The 20,981-nt window shown below is 42.2% G+C and overlaps 1 protein-coding gene across 1 annotated transcript in view; it reads right to left on the bottom strand.

Moving 5' to 3' along the window:
* Positions 1-20,981, bottom strand: part of LOC139552211 (voltage-dependent N-type calcium channel subunit alpha-1B-like) — a 132,103-nt gene that overhangs the window by 85,143 nt on the left and 25,979 nt on the right. The window contains exons 2-4 of the mRNA XM_071363715.1: positions 14,742-14,845; positions 1,081-1,196; positions 142-231 (exon numbers count right to left, since the gene is read on the bottom strand). Of these exons, the coding sequence (XP_071219816.1) occupies positions 142-231; positions 1,081-1,196; positions 14,742-14,773 (238 nt within the window). The 5' untranslated portion in view covers positions 14,774-14,845. The remainder of the gene's footprint in view (positions 1-141; positions 232-1,080; positions 1,197-14,741; positions 14,846-20,981) is intronic.

Raw genomic sequence — 20,981 nt, 5'->3', positions numbered from 1 at the left:
TTGAAAATGGAGGGCGAGGCAAGTTCATGGAAATTGTGAATCATACCTGACTGTGCCTTTTTTACCATAAGGTACCATGGTAGCCCAGTAGGGTACCATGGTAAAGCAGGCCAAAGTTTAGACCTCCAGCCCTCTTTTCACCTGGGAGGTTCTGTTTCCTCTTGTACCACGCACCGTCCAGAGGGGACTTCTCCTCCGCGTTCTCATCCTCCTCCGCCAGCAGCACCTCCTCTGGAACAGGAGAGGACAGGGTTATACACCACGACACGCACACACAAGCGCGCACAAAGGAAACACACAATTGCACATACACACACATACACACACCAACTGTACATACCTGTGAATACCTGCCACCATCCTAACAACATAAACTGAGTAAATCAAACATGATGAACACCTTCCTAATACTGAGTTGCATCCCCCCCACTTTTGCCCTCAGAACAGTCTCAATTTGTCGGGTCATGGACTCTACAAAGTGTCTAAAGCATTCCACAGGGATGCTGGCCCATGTTGCCTCAAAAGCTTCCCACAGTTGTGTCAAGTTGGCTGGATGTCCTTTGGGTGGTGGACCATTCTTGATACACGCGGGAAACTGTTGAGTGTGAAAAACCCAGCAGCGTAAAAAACAAAACGTTCCATACCCGGTTCAAAGGCACTTCAATCTTCTGTCGTGCCCATTCATCCTCTGAATGGCACACATACGCAATCCATGTCTCAAGGCTTAAAACTCCTTCTCTAACTTGTCTCCTTCCCTTCATCCACACTGATTGAAGTGGATTTAATAGGCGACATCCATAAAGGATCATACTGTAGCTTTCACCTGGATTCACCTGCTCAGTCTGTCACAGAAAGAGCAGGTGTTCTTAATGTTTTGCACACTCAGTGTATAGTAACACCTAGTAACAACACACAAACGCACACGCAGAGAGACTAGCACAATCAGCACCACACCACAAAATTTTGAAATATTGTGTTGTTACTAATTGGTGACAAATGATAACGAAGTGTCAGGTAAGACTAAGTCAACAATTTAATCAACATATTGTATTCTTTTGAAGAAGTGGAGGTGAGCCTGACCTGCCTTGCATATCCACTCCAGGTACCCCGTCAGCTCTCTCTCTATCTGCTGCTGTCGGCGCAGCTTCAGAAAGTCCTGCCTCTTCTCCACACGCTCTCTCTCTTTGGCAAACTCCCTGTGAACACACACGCACACACACACGCACAGAAGCACGCACACAGACACACACACTTTAAACTGACATGTTAATGCACAGGTTCATTTCTGTGTTCCACTCCATCCACATCGATGGGCAGGTCGAGAGCTTCAAGTTCCTCGGTGTCCACATCATTAAGGAATTAACATGGTCCACACACACCAACACAGTCGTGAAGAAGGCACGACAATGCCTCTTCCCCCTCAGGAGGCTGAAAAGATGTGTCATGGGCCCTCAGATCCTCTAATAGTTCTACAGCTGCACCATTGAGAGCATCTTGACTGGCTGTATCACCGCTTGGTATGGCAACTGCTTGGCATCCGACAGCTAGGCGCTACATAGGGTAGTGCGTACGGCCCAGTACATCACTAGGTCCAAGCTCCCCACCATCCAGGACCTCTATACCAGGTGGTGTCAGAGGAAGGTCCTAAAAATTGTCAAAGACTCCAGCCACCCAAGTCATAGACTGTTCTCTCTGCTACTGCACGGCAAGCGGCACCGATGCACCAAGTCTGGAATCAACAGGACCCTGAACAGCTTCTTCCCCCAAGCCATAAGACTGCTAAATAGTTAACCAATAGCTACCCTGACTATCTGCACTGACCCTTTTTGCCCGGTCATTCAATAAATAATGGGGCCAATGTGTGACATTGGGATCAACATTTCCCCATGTGTACTTAAAGGAATAATAGAAGTGAATATATGCTAAATTGACCCATAACTCCATCTATACAATACCATAGGCCTAGGACTATACATCTTTTAAGTGGAGTTCATACAGACATTGGCAAGTCAAATTCAAGGACTTTTTCACACACTTATTTGTAATTTTCAGGGACCTCATGTTATACAATTGTATAATTTAAATAATTTTACATAAGGCCTAATATAGAACCCCTCCATCCCCACAAAAAGCATGAAAAAAAGTGTAAAAGAAAAAGTAGGCCATTGCCACTTTTAGAATAATTCATGTTTTAGACCTTGACAATGCATTGATAATCAAATTATTATTACGGTCTAAAATATGTGAGAATAATGTGGACATTGGATGCAGGCATGGCAATCTTTCTGTAGCCAATGTGGCCAACGCAGGCACACATAATAAATCCATGAATAGCGGTAGCAGTAATCTCACCATCACTGTTTTCATAATGTGAAAGTGACCAAAAACCAGGTTCCTTTTTTAATGGAAGGATTTGTACGGAAAACCAAGTTTAAGCTAACATTAGCTGTTGTCTGTAATATTCATATGTGTAAACATACTGAATTGTAATTGGATGCATTTTTTGCCGCCGTATCATACTGCGCTATGATTGGTTAAGACCACCCAGGTGGTGAGGTCATGGTCAGTTGATCATGGTATGAGACACGTGAACATGGCACGTATAGCTAATATATATATAGCTAATAAAGAGCTAGATTAAGAAATATCCTGTCATACTGCATATTATTATTTTGTACAAAGCATTCAAAACAAGACATTGTCGTCCGCCGTAATAACCACGTGGTTTTACCGCAACAGAGTAGCACAATCAACACCCTTCAATTGAAGTGGCAGGAAACAAACTAAAGTGGCAACATCACTCACAAAAACTGATCAAAAATGAAATCACAGATACGTATAGGGGAGCAGGGTAACTTATACATTCGCTACAATAATCACAAGGATTTTTCAAGCAGCAAATGTCACATTTTCAAGGTAGGCCTATTCCAGTAGTCCTACTTGAATTTCTGAGCTCCAAAATCAAGTTAAAGTTGGCTACTTCAAGCCCCTTGTATTTTTCTTTGGAGGTGTAACATGGAAAACAAAATGTATGTGTCATGTTATTTCATTACCAGATAATATTGTGAATAAGCCCAGTAGGCTATGTAATTGTTTGTCATTATATCCAGAATAATGTACTGGAATAGCATTGGCACAATAGTCTATCCTACACAATTGCGCACAGTAGACTCTGTGTCCAATCCTAGGCACAAAAACATATGAAAACATTAACACATTACCTTGACGCTTTCTCTGTTAAATCTAACGAGACTCTGCTGTAAATCAAGCAGACAACAACACATTTTTAACCTCAATTCGCTAGTGATATTAGATCCAACGTGGATCCAGGCACAACTGTCTTCACCGGAGTAACGAATGAGACACCAAAATATTCTGGACATCCCTAGCAAACAACTTTTTTCCAGCACTTGGGTTGTTGTTGATCTACCACAACAGCTGACCAGTGGCGATTTAAGCATGTAAATGTTGGTGGGGCAAACTAAAAAAATATGTTTTTAGATGCATGCCAGCAAAGCCACTACACAACACAACACAACACTAAACAAGCATTACAAACGATGCCCACAAACTGTTAGGGCCTACATAAAGCTGTCCCAACAGCAGAGTCCCAACAGCAGTCCCAACACCTTACCACTGCTACGCCTGGATATCAGCAGAGCCTTGTCTGGCAGCGAAACACGTCATTAAGCCTAATTTCCTGCCTTAAAAAAAAACATTGCTGATATGGCTGACTTGCTTAAACAAATCTGGTTTCTACTGACAATTGAGATGTACAAACTATGGCATAAGTAGACAACGTACTGATAAGAGGCAATCCGTAATTTCAATTAAGACATTAATGAGCGAGCTAGGACAGACATGGTCAATATAACTATTTGTTCAGCACTTGTGTAATGTACAGCGACAGAATTCAGAAAATGGGCCGTTCTTACAGTATTCTGCTTGTACACCAAGTCAGAACCGTAGGATAAATACTGGGGGCATATAAGCAGACAATGAAAGCTCTTACAATATTTGAAGACTACATTTCTCTAAAACAGGCTATTGGCTACATGTGCACCATCGAGTCAGAACATTAAGCAAAATTAAGAGGGAGAAAAGGGAACAAATTATTTGGGTGAAGCACATGGGCTACTAACAGCTTACTACACAACATACACCTAGTATTACTTTCTTAGCTACAGTATACATATCTCCCTGGCAAATTACATAATTTATGCAGCATCATACAATACATTTTGGACACCTTGTTGTGCTGTGCTCACTTGAACAGGAAGGTGGCGCGAATGCCAAACTTTGTCAACAAAGTTTGGCATTCTCTGGATTTATGGTGCTTTCAAGACAACTGGGAATTTTGGAAAAAAACAAGGTTGAATCATTTACATTTACATTTACATTTACATTTCATGATGAATCATGATGATGTCAGTGATCTTCAGGTCGGCGCTCTAGAAAGAGGCCCGAGTTCCCGCTTTGCAATTCCGAGTTGGATGTTCAAAATGTTTTTTCCCAATCAGAGCTCGTTTTTTCTCTGAGTTCCCAGTTGTCTTGAACTCACTGAAGTCAGATTTAGATATTGGCCACTAGATGGCAGCAGTGTATGTGCAAAGTTTTAGTCTGATCCAATGAACCATTGCATTTCTGTTCAACATGTTGTATCAAGACTGCCCAAATGTACCTAATTTGTTTATTAATAACTTTTCATGTTCAAAACTGTGCACTCTCCTCAAACAATAGCATGGTATTCCTTCACTGTAATAGCTACTGTAAATTGGACAGTGCAGTTAGATTAACAAGAATTTAAGCTTATGTCTATGTCCTGGGAAATGTTATTGTTACTTACAACCTCATGCTAATCGCATTAGCCTACATTAGCTCAACCATCCCACAGGGGATCCACCAATCCTGAAGAAGTTTTTAAAGAGTTACCATCTCCCGAATTAAACTCTAAAGGTCTTTACCTATCACATCCATAAAACAGTCAACATATTAATCATTACCTCTTATCATATCATCATTCTGAACAGTCGTAACCTCATGCATCTGCAAAAACCTCAGTCTTACTCATGATTCAGTACTACACCAATTGGTTTAATTATTTTATTTACTAACTAACAAAATAACAACAGGATAACATACACACTTAATACATGAGACAAAGGTCCCAAGCGGACTTTTACAATATGTTGGCTTCACACCACGACATGGAGAGGGAGAAAAAAACAATTATCGTCGATACATTTCAGAACTATTCTCACATGAATCATATAGTTTGCACACGAACCACGCCTGTTATGAATAAGAAATCATGAATGTATTTACGTGTGGGTGCCTTTGATCGTTGTGTAGTCCTGAACAGAACTACAGAGTTCATTCTGATCCATTTACTCCAAAAGCTGCTATTTGAAGATAAGCTAGCCAGCTGCGCCGATGGTTCCAGTGGGGTGATGAAAGTAGCGTACTACAGTGATTTGGGTGGTAGCATGGTTTGAAGAGCGAGACATTTTACTGTTAATCAGCTGTACCAGTGATTGTCTGAGAGGGGAGTTTGTCACTTCTTCCTCTTCGTGTTGGTATTCAGGGTTCGGACCACGATGGACATGAGCTGCAGCTCGCCGTCTCTCTGGTCTAAAATAAGGTGAGTTTATTTCTTCACCTACTGTTGAGGTTCAAAGTTACAACCCTTTCAAACATGTATCTACCGCCTCATGTTTCCTGGTCTAATGTTAATTTCGTTGGCAATGCTTTTTATGCACTCTCGTCAAAAGGGGATTGTTCCGTCAGTCTGACACGCTCTCTGACCTCATTCAGGGAGTGGCTACTTACAATGAACAGTTTATAGGAGATAGATTCTCTAATTCCTCCTAAAATCACATTCATATCTTAACAAAAATACTTTCATTGTTTTTTATATGCACAACGGATTGGATGGAAACTTGACAGATAAAGGGGATATACTTTCCAAGTTACAGTATTTCGTCCATACAATTTTTTTATGACATCACACAATTAAAACCAATACAGTGGCGAGAAAAAGTATGTGAACCCTTTGGAAATACCTGGATTTCTGCATAAATTGGTCATCAAATTTTATCTGATCTTCATCTAAGTCACAACTATAGACAAGCAGTGTGCTTAAACTAATATCACGCAAATTATTGTATTTTTCTTGTCTATATTGAATACATAATTTAAACGGAAGAAGCCACTCCTGTCCAAAAAAAACATTGCTACACATCTGAAGTTTGCAAAAGTGCACCTGGATGTTCCACAGTGCTGCTGGCAAAATATTCTGTGGACAGATGAAACTACAGTTGAGTTGTTTGGAAGGAACACACAACACTATGGGTAGAGAAAAAAGGCACAGCACACCAACATCAAAACCTCATCCCAACTGTAAAGTTGGTGGAGTGAGCATCATGGTTTGGGGCTGCTTTGCTGCCTCAGAGCCTGGACAGCTTGCTATCATCGACGAAAAAATGAATTCCCAAGTTTATCAAAACATTTTGCAGGAGAATGTCCGCTAATAGAAGCTCAACAGAAGTTGGGTGATGCAAGAAGACAACAACCCAAAACACAGAAGTAAATCAACAACAGAATGGCTTCAACAGAAGAAAATACGTCTTCTGGAGAAGCCCAGTCAGAGTCCTGACCTCAACCCGAATGAGATGCAGTGGCATGACCTAAAGAGAGCAGTTCACACCAGACTTCCCAATAATATTGCTGAACTGAAACAGTTTTGTAAAGAGGAATGGTCCAAAATTCCTCCTAACCGTTGTGCAGGTCTGATCTGCAACTACAGAAAATGTTTGGTTGAGGTTATTGCTGCCAAAAGAGGGTCAACCAGTTATTAAATGCAAGGGTTCAAATACCTTTTCCACCCTGCACTGTGAATGTTTACACGGTGTGTTCAATAAAGACATGAAAACATATAATTGTTTGTGTGTTATTTAAGCAAACTGTGTTTGTCTATTGTTGTGACCTAGATGAAGATCAGATCAAATGTTATGACCAATTTATGCAGAAATCCAGGTATTTGTTCACATACTTGCCACTGTATGACATTAGTTTTCTATAGCTCCCCACTGATCATTCCCCACATTGTTATGTTAGAAATATTGTTCCAGTATCCACTTTTGATCATGTTAGAGTTTCGGCGGGAAAACTGTCTGTGAAACACAAAAACACAAAGACATTCCAAAGACATTCCTTCACCAAACTTTACAGTTGGCAATATGCATTGGGGCAGGCAGCATTCTGCTAGCATCTGACAAACCCAGATTTGTCCGTCGGACTGCCAGATGGAGAAGCGTCAGTCATCACTCCAGAGAACACGTTTCCCCTGCTCCAGAGTCCAATGACTGCGAGCTTAACACCACTCAGCCGACGCTTTTCTTTGTGCATGGTGATCTTAGGCTTGTGTGCGGCTGCATGGCCATGGAAACCCATTTTATGAAGCTCCCGATTGTGCTGACGTTGCTACCAGAGGCAGTTTGGAACTTGGTCAGTGTTAAAACTAAGGCGGGGTCATTAAGTGATCTTGTGGCTTTACGTGCTTCACCGCTGAGCCATTGTTGCTCCTAGATGTTTCCACTTCACAATAACAGCACTTACAGATGACCGGGACAGCTCTAGCAGGGCAGAAGATTTACAAACTGACTTGTTGGAAAGGTGGCATCCTATGAAGGTGCCACATTGAATGTTACTGAGCTTTTCAGTAAGGCCATTCTAATGCCAATGTTTGTCTATGGAGATTGCATGGCTGTGTGCTCGATTTTATACACCTGGCAGCAATTGGTGTGGATGAAATAGCAGAATCCACTCATTTGAAGGGGTTTCCACATACACTATTTATACAAAAGTATCTACCTCAATTACCTCATACCGCTGCACATCGACTCGGTACTGGTATCCTGTGTATACCAGTACCGAGTATACACAGGATAATTACTCATTGTGGATTTATTCCTTGTGTTATCATTTTTCCATTATTTATATATTTTTCTCTCTGCATTGTTGGGAAGGGACCGTAAGTAAGCATTTCACTGTTAGTCTAAACCTGTTGTTTACAAAGCATATGACAAATAAAATGTGATTTGATTTGATTCCTCTCCTCTCTAGGAGTGACCTTTACTTCAGAGGGCTTTAGTTCACCAGACCACCACACACACACACACACCTCACAGCCCACACACCCACTGTAGAGGAGCCCAGGGCAGCACATGCAGCAGGGTTATGAAAGGGCTCTTTGAAGGGCCAAACACACAGAGAAACAGACAAAGAGAAAGACATAGCCTTGTGTCTCACTGTTAAAGCGTGGGTGTGGATTAGGTCAGCTCACAGATAAAAGGGTTACACAACTATGTAAATGTGCTCACACACACACAAAAATGCACGAATACACACATGGACCCATGCACACATGCACGTATGCACACACTTACGCACACACCAACTCATTCCTTAGGCCCAGATAAAGTTCTACTTACCCGTAGGAACCCAGTTATTTCTAGACTAATGACAATATACATGGAATTATTCCCTGTTCTTCAGACTGGCTGTTCGAATCCTGTTGAGACGGTCCCAGTGTGTGTAAAGGAGTGTATTTCACTGTCAGACAATGGGAGGGACAGGCCACTGAGCTCAAAGAGAAGAGCAAGGGACACCCTTATGATTAAAGGCAAACACAGGCCATTTTAAAACTCAGGGAAAACAGAGAGAGAGACAGTGACAGAGAAAGGGGCAAAGGAAGATAAAGATAAAGATAAAGAACGGGAGGGAGGGAGGAAAAGAGAGAAGAGTGGGAGAGTGATGACTCTATCAACAGAATTCTATTTTAGCTATTTTCATTGTCATTTCAGTTAAGATGCATTTCCTGTCAGTATGCAGAATTTAAAATAAATGTGGTATCACCAGTATCATATTATGATGTTCCCCAAGTGTGCGAGTGTCTTCACAATGCCATATCTCACTTAGCTCAACCACTTGAGTGATGGCTGAGATTCTACTGTGGTAAGCTGGGGAATGTCAGAGCGGGGGAGGCTGAGGCAGAGTCATTGGGTTCATGAAGGACAGAAGAGATGGAGAAACAAATGAGAGGAGAGAGGGATAAAGATATCATTAGAGTGCTGAGTCACACACACACACAGACAGTCTTTTACAGCTAACGTGGGGACACATTCAAAATCCTATTTTCCCTAACCCTAAACCTAACCCTAACTCATAATTTTAACCTAACCTTAACCCTAACCTTAACCATAAACCTAACACGTCTAACACATCATTGTGATCTCTACAGCGCTGTTGGCTGGTCGTCATTGACCTTGAGTAGGCTTAAACACTGGTATACACTGATTTATAAGGCCATATTGGGTAAAATGCCATTTTATCTCTGTTTTTTTCCGCCAGGTCGGTAAATAAATATAAATTACGGTCCCATTCTCATTTGCTTCTAATAGTACCTAAAATTAGAACAGGTCATGGTAGAAATCGTTTTAGTTACTCAGCTCCATGGTCCTGGAATTCTCTCCTGAACATTTAAAAATTTGATGGTCTAGTTTCGTTGGTGGAGTTTAAACACTTGATCGATGTATATATCATAGAAGAGTGTAATTGTTTTTAGACCAGCTGTTTTTAGTTAAAACTTTCGTAAAATGTAAAATGTTTTTGTTGTATTGTATGTGTGTTTATAGTTTTGTTTAATGTTTTGTTAGTGTATGTAAGTTGTCTCTCTTGGAAAAGAGATGTTATCTCAATGAGAAAAACCTCTATAAATAAAAGTTTTTAAAAATTAAAATACATTTAAAAAGCTAACCCTAGTTCCTAACCCTAAAACTAACCCTAGCTCCTAACCCTAACCCTTAACGTAATTCTAACCCTAAACACCCTAGAAATAGCATTTGACCTCGTGGGGACTAACAAAACGTCCCCAGTTGGTCAAAATGTTTTTTGTTTACTATTCTTCTGGTTCCCAAAAGAATAGTTAAACACGTCCACGCACGCACGCACGCACGCACGCACGCACGCACGCACGCACGCACGCACGCACGCACGCACGCACGCACGCACGCACGCACGCACGCACACACACACACACACACACACACACACACACACACACACACACACACACACACACACACACACACACACACACACACACACACAGAGGGGAGCTAGCCATTCACTGAATAGGAGATCAGGCTTCCCAGAACACATAAATACAGCACCTGACCAGAACCACTACGATGCTCTCAACAGGACGTCTCCTCAGAGGGCTGACGGGAGACATTGTGTATCTGTGTGGGTGTGTGTTTGCATGTGTTCGTAAGCGTGTGTATGTTTCAGACAAAACGTTAGTATGTGTGTGTGTGAATAATGCACACAGCGTTAAAAGAGGGAGAGAGAGAAACAGGGAAGAAGACAGTGAGAGAGCGGGAAAGAGACAACAAAAGAGAGTGAATGTTGACCCAGACTTAGCGTTGCTGGGGAGGGGATGGAAGTGGATTCCGATAGGCTTTTCATTAAGATAAAGAGGAGCCTCAGCTCTCTCCATATTTACACAGCTATTCCAACGGTGGGCGGGTCATTTCATTATGGTAATGCTTGCTGTCCCTGTAAATTCACATCTCTTTAAGGGGAAGCTCGCCCACTCAGGCTTTCAGGCTTTCAGCCTGAGTGGGCTCCGCTCAGCCATTCCACTGGAGACACAGGATCACACACACACATACACACATATATATATATATATATATATATATATATATATATACAGCGCATTCAGAAATATTTAGACCCCTTGACTTTTTCCACATTTTGTTACGTTTCAGCCTCATTCAAAAATGAATTAAATTGTTTTCCCCCCCTCATCAATCTACACACAATAACCAATAATGACAAAGCAAAAACAAGTTTTTAGAAATGTTTGATAATTTATTTTAAAAAACAACAACCAACATATCACATTTACATAAGGATTCAGACCCTTTACTCAGTACTTTGTTGAAGCACGTTTGGCAGCGATTACAGCCTTGAGTCTTCTTGGGTAAGACGCTACAAGCTTCTGTCTCAACCTCTGTCAGGCTAGATGAGGAGCGTTGCTGCACAGCTATTTTCAGGTCTCTCCAGAGATGTTTGATCGGGTTCAAGTCCGGGCTCTGGCTGGGCCACTCATGGACATTCAGAGACTTGTCCGGAAGCCAGTCCTGCATTGTCTTGGCTGTGTGCTTAGGGTCGTTGTCCTGTTGGAAGGTGAACCTTCGCCCCAATCTAAGCTCCTGAGTGCTCTGGAGCAGGTTTTCATCAAGGATCTCTCTGTGCTTTGCTCCATTCATCTTTCACTGACATGCTCTGACATGCATTGTCAACTGTGGGACCTTATATAGACAGGTGTGTGCCTTTCCAAATCATGTCCAATCAATTTAATTTACCATAGGTGGACTCCAGTCAAGTTGTAGAAACATCTCAAGGATGATCAATAGAAACAGGATGCACCTGAGCTCAATTTCGAGTCTCAAAGCAAAAGGTTTTGAATACTTCTGTAAATAAGGTATCTGTTTTTTATTTTTCATAAATGTGCCAAAAACATTTAAAACCTGTTTTTGCTTTGTTCTTACGGGGTATTGTGTGTAAATTGATTTAAAAAAAATAGTTGAATCCATTTTAGAATAAGGCTGTAAGGTAACAAAATGTGGAAAAAGGGAAGGGCTCTGAATACTTTTCGAATGCACTGTATATATATATATACACGAAAATGGAACACTCCTACAGACAGTGAGTCACGTGGCCATGGCTTGCTATATAAAGCAGGCAGACAGGCATCGAGGCATTCAGTTACGGATCGATTGAATGGTAGAATGGGCAAAACAAGTGACCTAAGCAACCAAAGCGACCTTTGAGCGTGGTATGATCATGGGTGCCAGGCATGCCGGATCCAGTATCTCAGAAACCAGCCAGGTCACCCATGATACAAGTCAGTATTCGACGTCCGTCCATGTCTCAGGATGTCGGGAGATTACGTAGAAACCCCCAACAGCGAGCGCTGTTACCTTCAAGTAGATTTTGGTTTTGCTAGGGCATTGTAGACGGGAATGGTGGATGGGTGTAAGCATGTTCGAATCCAGCGACAGAAAGTTATTTTTGAGATTTTTGTTTTAAGCCAATCCCAAACCTTAACCCTTACCATAACCATTCAGATTTAATCCCTAAACTTAATTTTAAACACACATTTGACTTTTGGAACAACTTTGAAATTGGACGTTTAAGAAACATAGATGAATGTCTAATGCTAATGTAAGACTGAGAGCTAGTTGTAGAAATGGTCGCCCTCCTGGGCTTGTCACGCAGTGTCTATGATTTACCGAGAATGGTGCCACAAACAAAAAACATCTAGTCAGCGGCAGTCCTGTAGGGGAAAACAGCTCATTGATGAGAGGTCGAAGGAAAATGGCAAGAAGCATGCCAGCTATCAGGAGGGCCACAAACAGACAAATAATGGCGCAGTACAACAGTGATGTGTAGAACAGCATCTCGGAACGCACAACTCGTTGATCCATGTCACAGATGGGCTATTTCAGCAGACGACCACACCACTCCTATCAGCAAAAAACAAGAATAAGTGGCTTCAATGGGCCCCCGATCACAAACACTGGACAATTGAGAATTGGAAAAACATCGCCAGGAACATCACAGCGAACTCAGTTTACTTGAGTGGCCTGCTCAGTCTCCAGACATCAGCCTAATAGAGCATCTTTGGTATGAAATGGAACGGGCTGTTCGCAGCATGAATGTACCATCGTCCAATCTGCAGCAACTGCGTGATACCATTGCGTCAGCTGTGGAATGTTTCCGGCACCTTGTAGAATTCCCCGAAGAAGTCAGGTTGTTCTGGAGTCAAATGGATGTCGGACCCGGTACTAGATGGGTGTGCCTAACAAACTGGCCAGTGAGTGTATACAGTGCATTCGGAAACTATTCAGACCCCTTGACTTTTTCCACATTTTGTTATGTTAAATCCTTCTCCTAAAATGGATTTAATATGTTTTTTCCTTATCAATCGACACACAATACCCCATAATGACAAAGTGAAAAGAGGTTTTTAGAAATGTTTGCACATTTATAGAAAATAAGAAAACAAAAATACCTTATTTACATAAATATTTAGACGCTTTGCTATGAGACTTCGAAATTGAGCTCAAGTGCATTCTGTTTCCATTGATCATCATTGAGATGTTTCTACAACTGAATTGGTATATTCAGTTGATTGGACATGATTTGGAAAGGCACAGAGCTGTCTATATAAGGTCCCATAGTTGATATTGCTTGTCAGAGGAAAAACCAAGCAGAGGTCGAAGGAATTGTCCACAGAGCACCGAGACAGGATTGTGTAAAGGCACAGATCTGGGGAAGGGTACCAAAAAATGTCTGCAGCATTGAAGGTCCCCAAGAACATAATGGCCTCCATCATTCTTAAATAGAAGAAATTTGGAACTACCAAGACTCTTCCTAGAGCTGGCCGCCCTGCCAAACTGAGCAATCGGGGGAGAAGGGCCTTGGTCTGGGAGGTGACCAAGAACCCGATAGTCACTCTAACAGAGCTCCAGAGTTACTCTGTGGAGATGGTAAAACCTTCCAGAAGGAGAACTATATCTGCAGCACTCCACCAATCAGGCCTTTATGGTAGAGTGGCCTGACGGAAGCCACTCCTCAGTAAAATACACATGACAGCCCGCTTGTAGTTTGCCAAAAGGACTCTCAGACAATGAGAAACAAGATTCTCTGGTCTGATGAAACCAAGATTGAACTCTTTGGCTTAAATGCCAAGCGTCACATCTGTAGGAAACCTGGCTTTGTCAGCGGCAGGGACTGGGAGACTAGTCAGGATCGAGGGAAAGATGAACGGAGCAAAGTACAGAGAGATCCTTGATGAAAACCTGCTCCGGAGCACTCAGGACCTCAGACTTGGGCGAAGGTTCACCTTTCCAACAGGACAACGGCCCTAAGCACACAGCCAAGACAACGCAGGACTGGCTTCGGGACAAGTCTCTGAATACCCTTGAGTGGCCCAGCCAGAGCCTGGACTTGAACCCGATTGAACATCTCTGGAGAGACCCGAAAACAGCTGTGCAGTGTCGCTCCCCATCCAACCTGACAAATCTTGAGAGGATCTGCAGAGAAGAATGGGAGAAACTCCCCAAATACAGATGTGCCAAGCTTGTAGCGTCATTCCCAAGAAGACTCAAGACTGTAATCGCTGTAAAATTGTAAAATTTCAGATTTCTTTTTTTTTTATTCAAAAAATCTGTTTTTGCTTTGTCATAATTGGTTATTGTATGTAGATTGATGAGGGGAGAAAAACAATGTCATACATTTTAGAATAAGGCTGTAACATAACAAATTGTGGAAAAAGTCAAGGGGTCTGAATACTTTCCAAATGCACTGTACATGAGCACAAGCACACACACGTACACACACATTTTATCCCTACAAACACCTCCACCTCTACTTACCCTGTCAATAGAGTGGTTCAGTATAGGGGAACGTGGCTCTAGTTGTCATCCTGTCCTAGCTAATAAAAAGCGTGGTTTGTATGTTAAGTGAAGTCCATGCCTCCCTATAGACCCTATGTCTACAATTGTAGGAATACAGTATGTCTTGGGTGTGAGTGAGTGTGTGAGTGAGTGAGAGTGTGAGTGAGTGCTTGTTTGTGTGTGTGTGTGTGTGTCTTGGGTCAGACTTACCCTGATAAGACACCCAGGACCAGGTTGAGCATGAAGAAGGATCCGATGATGATGAGGGGGATGAATTAGAGCCAGTTCCAGGTGTTCCCCGAGGCATCATTGGCCTGCACACACACACACACACACACACACACACACACACACACACACACACACACACACACACACACACACACACACACACACACACACACACACACACACACACACACACACACACACACACACACACACACACACACACACGTACGCATGCACACACACACATTCAGAGAGAGAAAGAGAAACAAAGCCATATAAGTAAAAGCAAGGTTTATCAGGTGTCCTCGAATGTTTGCAGGTGGTCAACGTACAATATCTGCTTGACGGATTTACTATACTTGTGACTGTCGTTGTGGACTTGGATTAGCTTCAGGCTAATTTGTGTAAGAGCTCTTGGTAACGGTCTTGCTAATTTGTGGGAGCGTTGTATTGTAGGGGGTGTTTTCTTCACCTCTGCCAGGCAATCACCAATCAGTGCTGGGAGGTGTGTTTGGAGATTTTCTCTTATTATTATTATTTACCTTTTTATTTTCAATGACAGCCTAGGAACAGTGATTTAACTGCCTTGTTCAGGGGCAGAACGACAGATTTTTACCTTGTCAGCTAAGGGATTAGATCTTACAACCTTTCGGTTACTAGTCCAAAGCTCTAACCTCTAGGGTACCTGCCGCCCCTCTTCGCCTCCTCTCTCGCCTGTCCATCTCCTCATTTTAATTCCATGCAGTCACTGTCATTTGTCCACTCAAGCTTAACATTGTTGTCATCTATCGTCCACCAGGTGCCCTTGGAGAGTTCCTCAATGAGCTTGACACCTTGATGAGCTAATTTCCTGATGATGGCTCACCACTCGTACTGGGCGACTTTAACTTCTCTAGGGTAGGGGGCAGCATTCGGAATTTTGGATGAAAAGCATGCCCAAATTAAACTGCCAGCTACTCATCCCCAGAAGATAAGATATGCATATTATCAGTATATTTGGATAGAAAACACTCTGAAGTTTCTAAAACTGTTTGAATCATGTCTGTGAGTATAACATAACTTATTTAGCAGGACAAACCATTCAGATATTTCTTTTTGAGGTCACTCTCTTTTCAATGGGATTTCATTGGGAAACCAGATTTCTAAGGGACATGCTTGCAGTTCCTACCGCTTCCACTGGATGTCAACAGTCTTGAGAAATTGGTTGAGGTTATTCCTTTGTGTAATGAAGAAGTACGGCCATCTTGAAAGAGAGTCACTCGACGTGTCCTGTTTATTAGAGGCACGAGACCAGAAGGCTAGCTACAGTTGGTTTTAATCCTGTATTGAACACAGATCATCCCGTCTTCAATTTTATCGATTATTAACGTAAAAAAATACCTAAAGTTGTATTACAAAAGTAGTTTGACATTTTTTGGCAAAGTTTACAGGTAACCTTTGAGATATTTTGTCGTCACGTTTAAGCAAGTTGGAACCTGTGTTTTTCTGGATCAAACGCGCCAAATAAATGGAAATTTTGGATATACAGTGGGGAGAACAAGTATTTGATACACTGCCGATTTTGCAGGTTTTCCTACTTACAAAGCATGTAGAGGTCTGTAATTTTTATCATAGGTACACTTCAACTGTGAGAGACGTAATCTAAAACAAAAATCCAGAAAATCACATTGTATGATTTTTAAGTAATTAATTTGCATTTTATTGCATGACATAAGTATTTGATCACTTACCAACCAGTAAGAATTCCGGCTCTCACAGACCTGTTCGTTTTTCTTTAAGAAGCCCTCCTGTTCTCCACTCATTATCTGTATTAACTGCACCTGTTTGAACTCGTTACCTGTATAAAAGACACCTGTCCACACACTCAAGCAAACAGACTCCAACCTCTCCATGGCCAAGACCAGAGAGCTGTGTAGGGACATCAAGGATAAAATTGTAGACCTGCACAAGGCTGGGATGGGCTACAGGACAATAGGGAAGCAGCTTGGTGAGAAGGCAACAACTGTTGGCGCAATTATTAGAAAATGGAAGAAGTTCAAGATGATGGTCAATCACCCTCGGTCTGGTGCTCCATGCAAGATCTCACCTCGTGGGGCATCAATGATCATGAGGGAGGTGAGGGATCAGCCCAGAACTACACGGCAGGACCTGGTCAATGACCTGAAGAGAGCTGGGACCACAGTCTCAAAGAAAACCATTAGTAACACACTACGCCGTCATGGATTAAAATCCTGCAGCGCACGCAAGGTCCCCCTGCTCAAGCCAGCGCATGTCCAGGCCCGTCTGAAGTTTGCCAATGACCATCTGGATGATCCAGAGGAGGAATGGGAGAAGGTCATGTGGTCTGATGAGACAAAAATAGAGCTTTTTGGTCTAAACTCCACTCGCGGTGTTTGGAGGAAGAAGAAGGATGAGTACAACCCCAAGAACACCATCCCAACCGTGAAGCATGGAGGTGGAAACATCATTCTTTGAGGATGCTTTTCTGCAACGGGGACAGGACGACTACACCGTATTGAGGGGAGGATGGATGGGGCCATGTATCGCAAGATCTTGGCCAACAGCCTCCTTCCCTCAGTAAGAGCATTGAAGATGGGTCGTGGCTGGGTCTTCCAGCATGACAACGACCCAAAACACACAGCCAGGGCAACTAAGGAGTGGCTCCGTAAGAAGCATCTCAAGGTCCTGGAGTGGCCTAGCCAGTCTCCAGACCTGAACCCAATAGAAAATCTTTGGAGGGAGCTGAAAGTCCGTATTGCCCAGCGACAGCCCCGAAACCTGAAGGATCTGGAGAAGGTCTGTATGGAGGAGTGGGCCAAAATCCCTGCTGCAGTGTGTGCAAACCTGGTCAAGAACTACAGGAAACGTATGATCTCTGTAATTGCAAACAAAGGTTTCTGTACCAAATTTTAAGTTCTGCTTTTCTGATGTATCAAATACTTATGTCATGCAATAAAATGCAAATTAATTACTTAAAAATCATACAATGTGATTTTCTGGATTTTTGTTTTAGATGACGTCTCTCACAGTTGAAGTGTACATATGATAAAAATTACAGACCTCTACATGCTTTGTAAGTAGGACAACCTGAAAAATCGGCAGTGTATCAAATACTTGTTCTCCCCACTGTATATCGACGGAATTAATCGAACAAAAGGACCATTTGTGATGTTTATGGGACATATTGGAGTGCCAACAACAGAAGCTCGTCAAAGGTAAGGCATGAATTATATTTTTATTTCTGCGTTTTGTGTCGCGCCTGCAGGGTCGAATATGCTTCTCTCTCTTTGTTTACAATGGTGCTATCCTCAGATAATAGCATCATATGCTTTCGCCAAAAAGCCTATTTGAATTCTGACATGTTGGCTGGATTCACAACCAGTGTAGCTTTAATTTGGTATCTTTCATGTGTGATTTAATGAAAGTTTGATTTTATAGTAATTTTCATAGTAATTCATTTTAATTTGGCGCTCTGCATTTTCTCAGGCTTTTTGCCAAGTGAGACAGTAGCGACCCACCTAAACTCAGATTTTTGGATATAATTTTGAACTTTACAGAACAAAACATACATGTATTGTGTAACATGAAGTCCTATGAGTGTAATCTGATGAAGATCATCAAAGGTTAGTGATTCATTTTATCTCTATTTCTGCTTTTTGTTACTGCTCTCTTTGGCTGGAAAAATGGCTGTCTTTTTCTGTGTAACATAATCGCATGGTGTGCTTTCATCGTAAAACGTTTTTGAAATCGGACACTTTGGCTGGATTTACAACAAGTGTATCTTTAAAATGGTGTAAAATACTTGTATGTTTGAGGAATTAAAATTATGGGATTTCTGTTGTTTGTAATTTGGCGCCCTGCAGTTTCACTGGCTGTTGACGAGGTGGGACGCTACCGTCCCACATACCCTAGAGAAGTTAACCTCCCAACGCATGACTTTCCGATCACAACTTGCAGACTTGTTTAAGTGTTGCTGTGCGTTTTGTTGCCAACCTTACTTTGCTACCTGACAACTTTACGGTTTTAACTTTTTAATTACCGTTTATATTTTTTGTTTTCCCTCACTCAACTTTTTTTCATTCAACTTTTTCACTCCGGACGCTTTATCTGGGCATGGTTCGTCAAGACCTCCAACAGCCGAAGCTAAGTAGTAACATTAACATGATGCCTTCTATTTGCAGTCGCTGTACTCATAATATACAGGAAAACGATCACCTTACGGCGAGGATAGCTGTGCTGCAAGCCCAGCTTCAGACGCAATCATTAGGCAAGGGTAATTTCAGTGTAGGAAAGGATGAAACAGCATCTATGCCACCAGTAAGTACAGATAGTAACGTTAGTATAAATCCCATCGCACGGTCCCCGCAGCCGGACAACTTTCTCATGGCTTCTGGAGAGAAATGCTGTAGGAATGCTCAACCGGTGTCGCTCATTCAGCCGACAGAAACTTTCAACCGGTTCTCCCCATTAAGCAGCGAGTCGGAGTCAGAGGCCGAGCCTTCTCTGGTCTCTACTCCTCCCGTTACGGGGTCTGAGACGCCGAAGGCTCGCACCATTAGCTCTGAAAAATTGAAAACCCTAGTCATTGGCGACTCCTTTACCCGCAGTATTAGACTTAAAACGAATCATCCAGCGATCATACACTGTTTACTAGGGGGCAGGGCTACAGACGTTAAGGCTAATCTGAAGATGGTGCTGGCTAAAGCTAAAACTGGCGAGTGTAGAGAGTATAGAGATATTGTTATCCACATCGGCACCAACGATGTTAGGATGAAACAGTCAGAGGTCACCAGCGCAACATAGCTTCAGCCTGTAAATCAGCTAGAAAGATGTGTTGGCATCGAGTAATTGTCTCTGGCCCCCTCCCAGTTAGGGGGAGTGATGAGCTCTACAGCAGGTTGCTCAATCGCTGGTTGAAAACTGTTTTCTGCCCCTCCCAAAAGATAGAATTTGTAGATAATTGGCCCTCTTTGTAGATAATTGGCCCTCTTTCTGTCGCAAAGATAACTAAAAAGCAACATTCCCCAAGAGAGGATGGCTTTCACTTCAGCAGTAATAAATTCATGAACTTCTTTGAGGAAAAGATCATGATCATTAGAAAGAAAATCACGGACTCCTCTTTAAATCTGCGTAGTACTCCAAAGCTCAGCTGTCCTGAGTCTGCACAACTCTGGCAGGACCTAGGATCAGAAAGACACTCAAGTGTTTTAGTACTATATCTCTTGACACAATGATGAAAATAATCATGGCCTGTAAACCTTCAAGCTGCATACTGGAGTCTATTCCAACTAAACTACTGAAAGAGCTGCTTCCTGTGCTTGGCCCTCCTATGTTGAACATAACAAACGGCTCTCTATACACCGGATGTGTACCAAACTCACTAAAAGTGGCAGTAATAAAGCCTCTCTTGAAAAAGCCAAACCTTGACCCAGAAAATATAAAATACTATCGGCCCATATCGAATCTTCCATTCCTTTAAAAAAAATATGAAAAAGTTGTTGCGCCTCAACTCACTGCCTTCCTGAAGACAAACAATGTATATGAAATGCTTCAGTCTGGTTTTAGACCCCATCATGGCACTGAGACTGCACTTGTGAAGGTGGTAAATTACCTTTTAATGGCGTCAGACCGAGGCTCTGCATCTGTCTTCGTTCTCCCAGACCTTAGTGCTGCTTTTGATACCATCGATCATCACATTCTTTTGGAGAGATTGGAAACCCAAATTGGTCTACACGGACAAGTTCTGGCCTGGTTTAGATCTTATCTGTCGGAAAGATATCAGTTTGTCTCTGTGAATGGTTTGTCCTCTGACAAATCAACTGTAAATGTCGGTGTTCCTCAAGGTTCCATTGTAGGACCACTATTGTTTTCACTACATATTTTACCTCTTGGGGATGTCATTCGAAAACATAATGTTAACTTTCACTGCTATGCGGATAACACACAGCTGTACATTTCAATGAAACATGGTGAAGCTTGTTCTAGGTCCCAAGAAACAAAGAGATCTTTTGTTGAATCTGACAATTAATATTGATGGTTATACAGTCGTCTCAAATAAAACTGTGAAGGACCTCGGCGTTACTCTGGACCCTGATCTCTCTTTTGACATATCAAGACTGTTTCAAGGACAGCTTTCTTCCATCTAGGTAACATTGCAAAAATCAGAATCTTTCTGTCCAAAAATGATGCAGAAAAATGAATCCATGCTTTTGTTACTTC

This window comes from Salvelinus alpinus, chromosome 24 (assembly GCF_045679555.1).
Source record: "Salvelinus alpinus chromosome 24, SLU_Salpinus.1, whole genome shotgun sequence".
Lineage (NCBI taxonomy): Eukaryota > Metazoa > Chordata > Actinopteri > Salmoniformes > Salmonidae > Salvelinus > Salvelinus alpinus.
The sequence above is the reverse complement of the archived record's forward strand: the minus strand, read 5'-3'. Positions and strand labels throughout refer to the sequence as shown.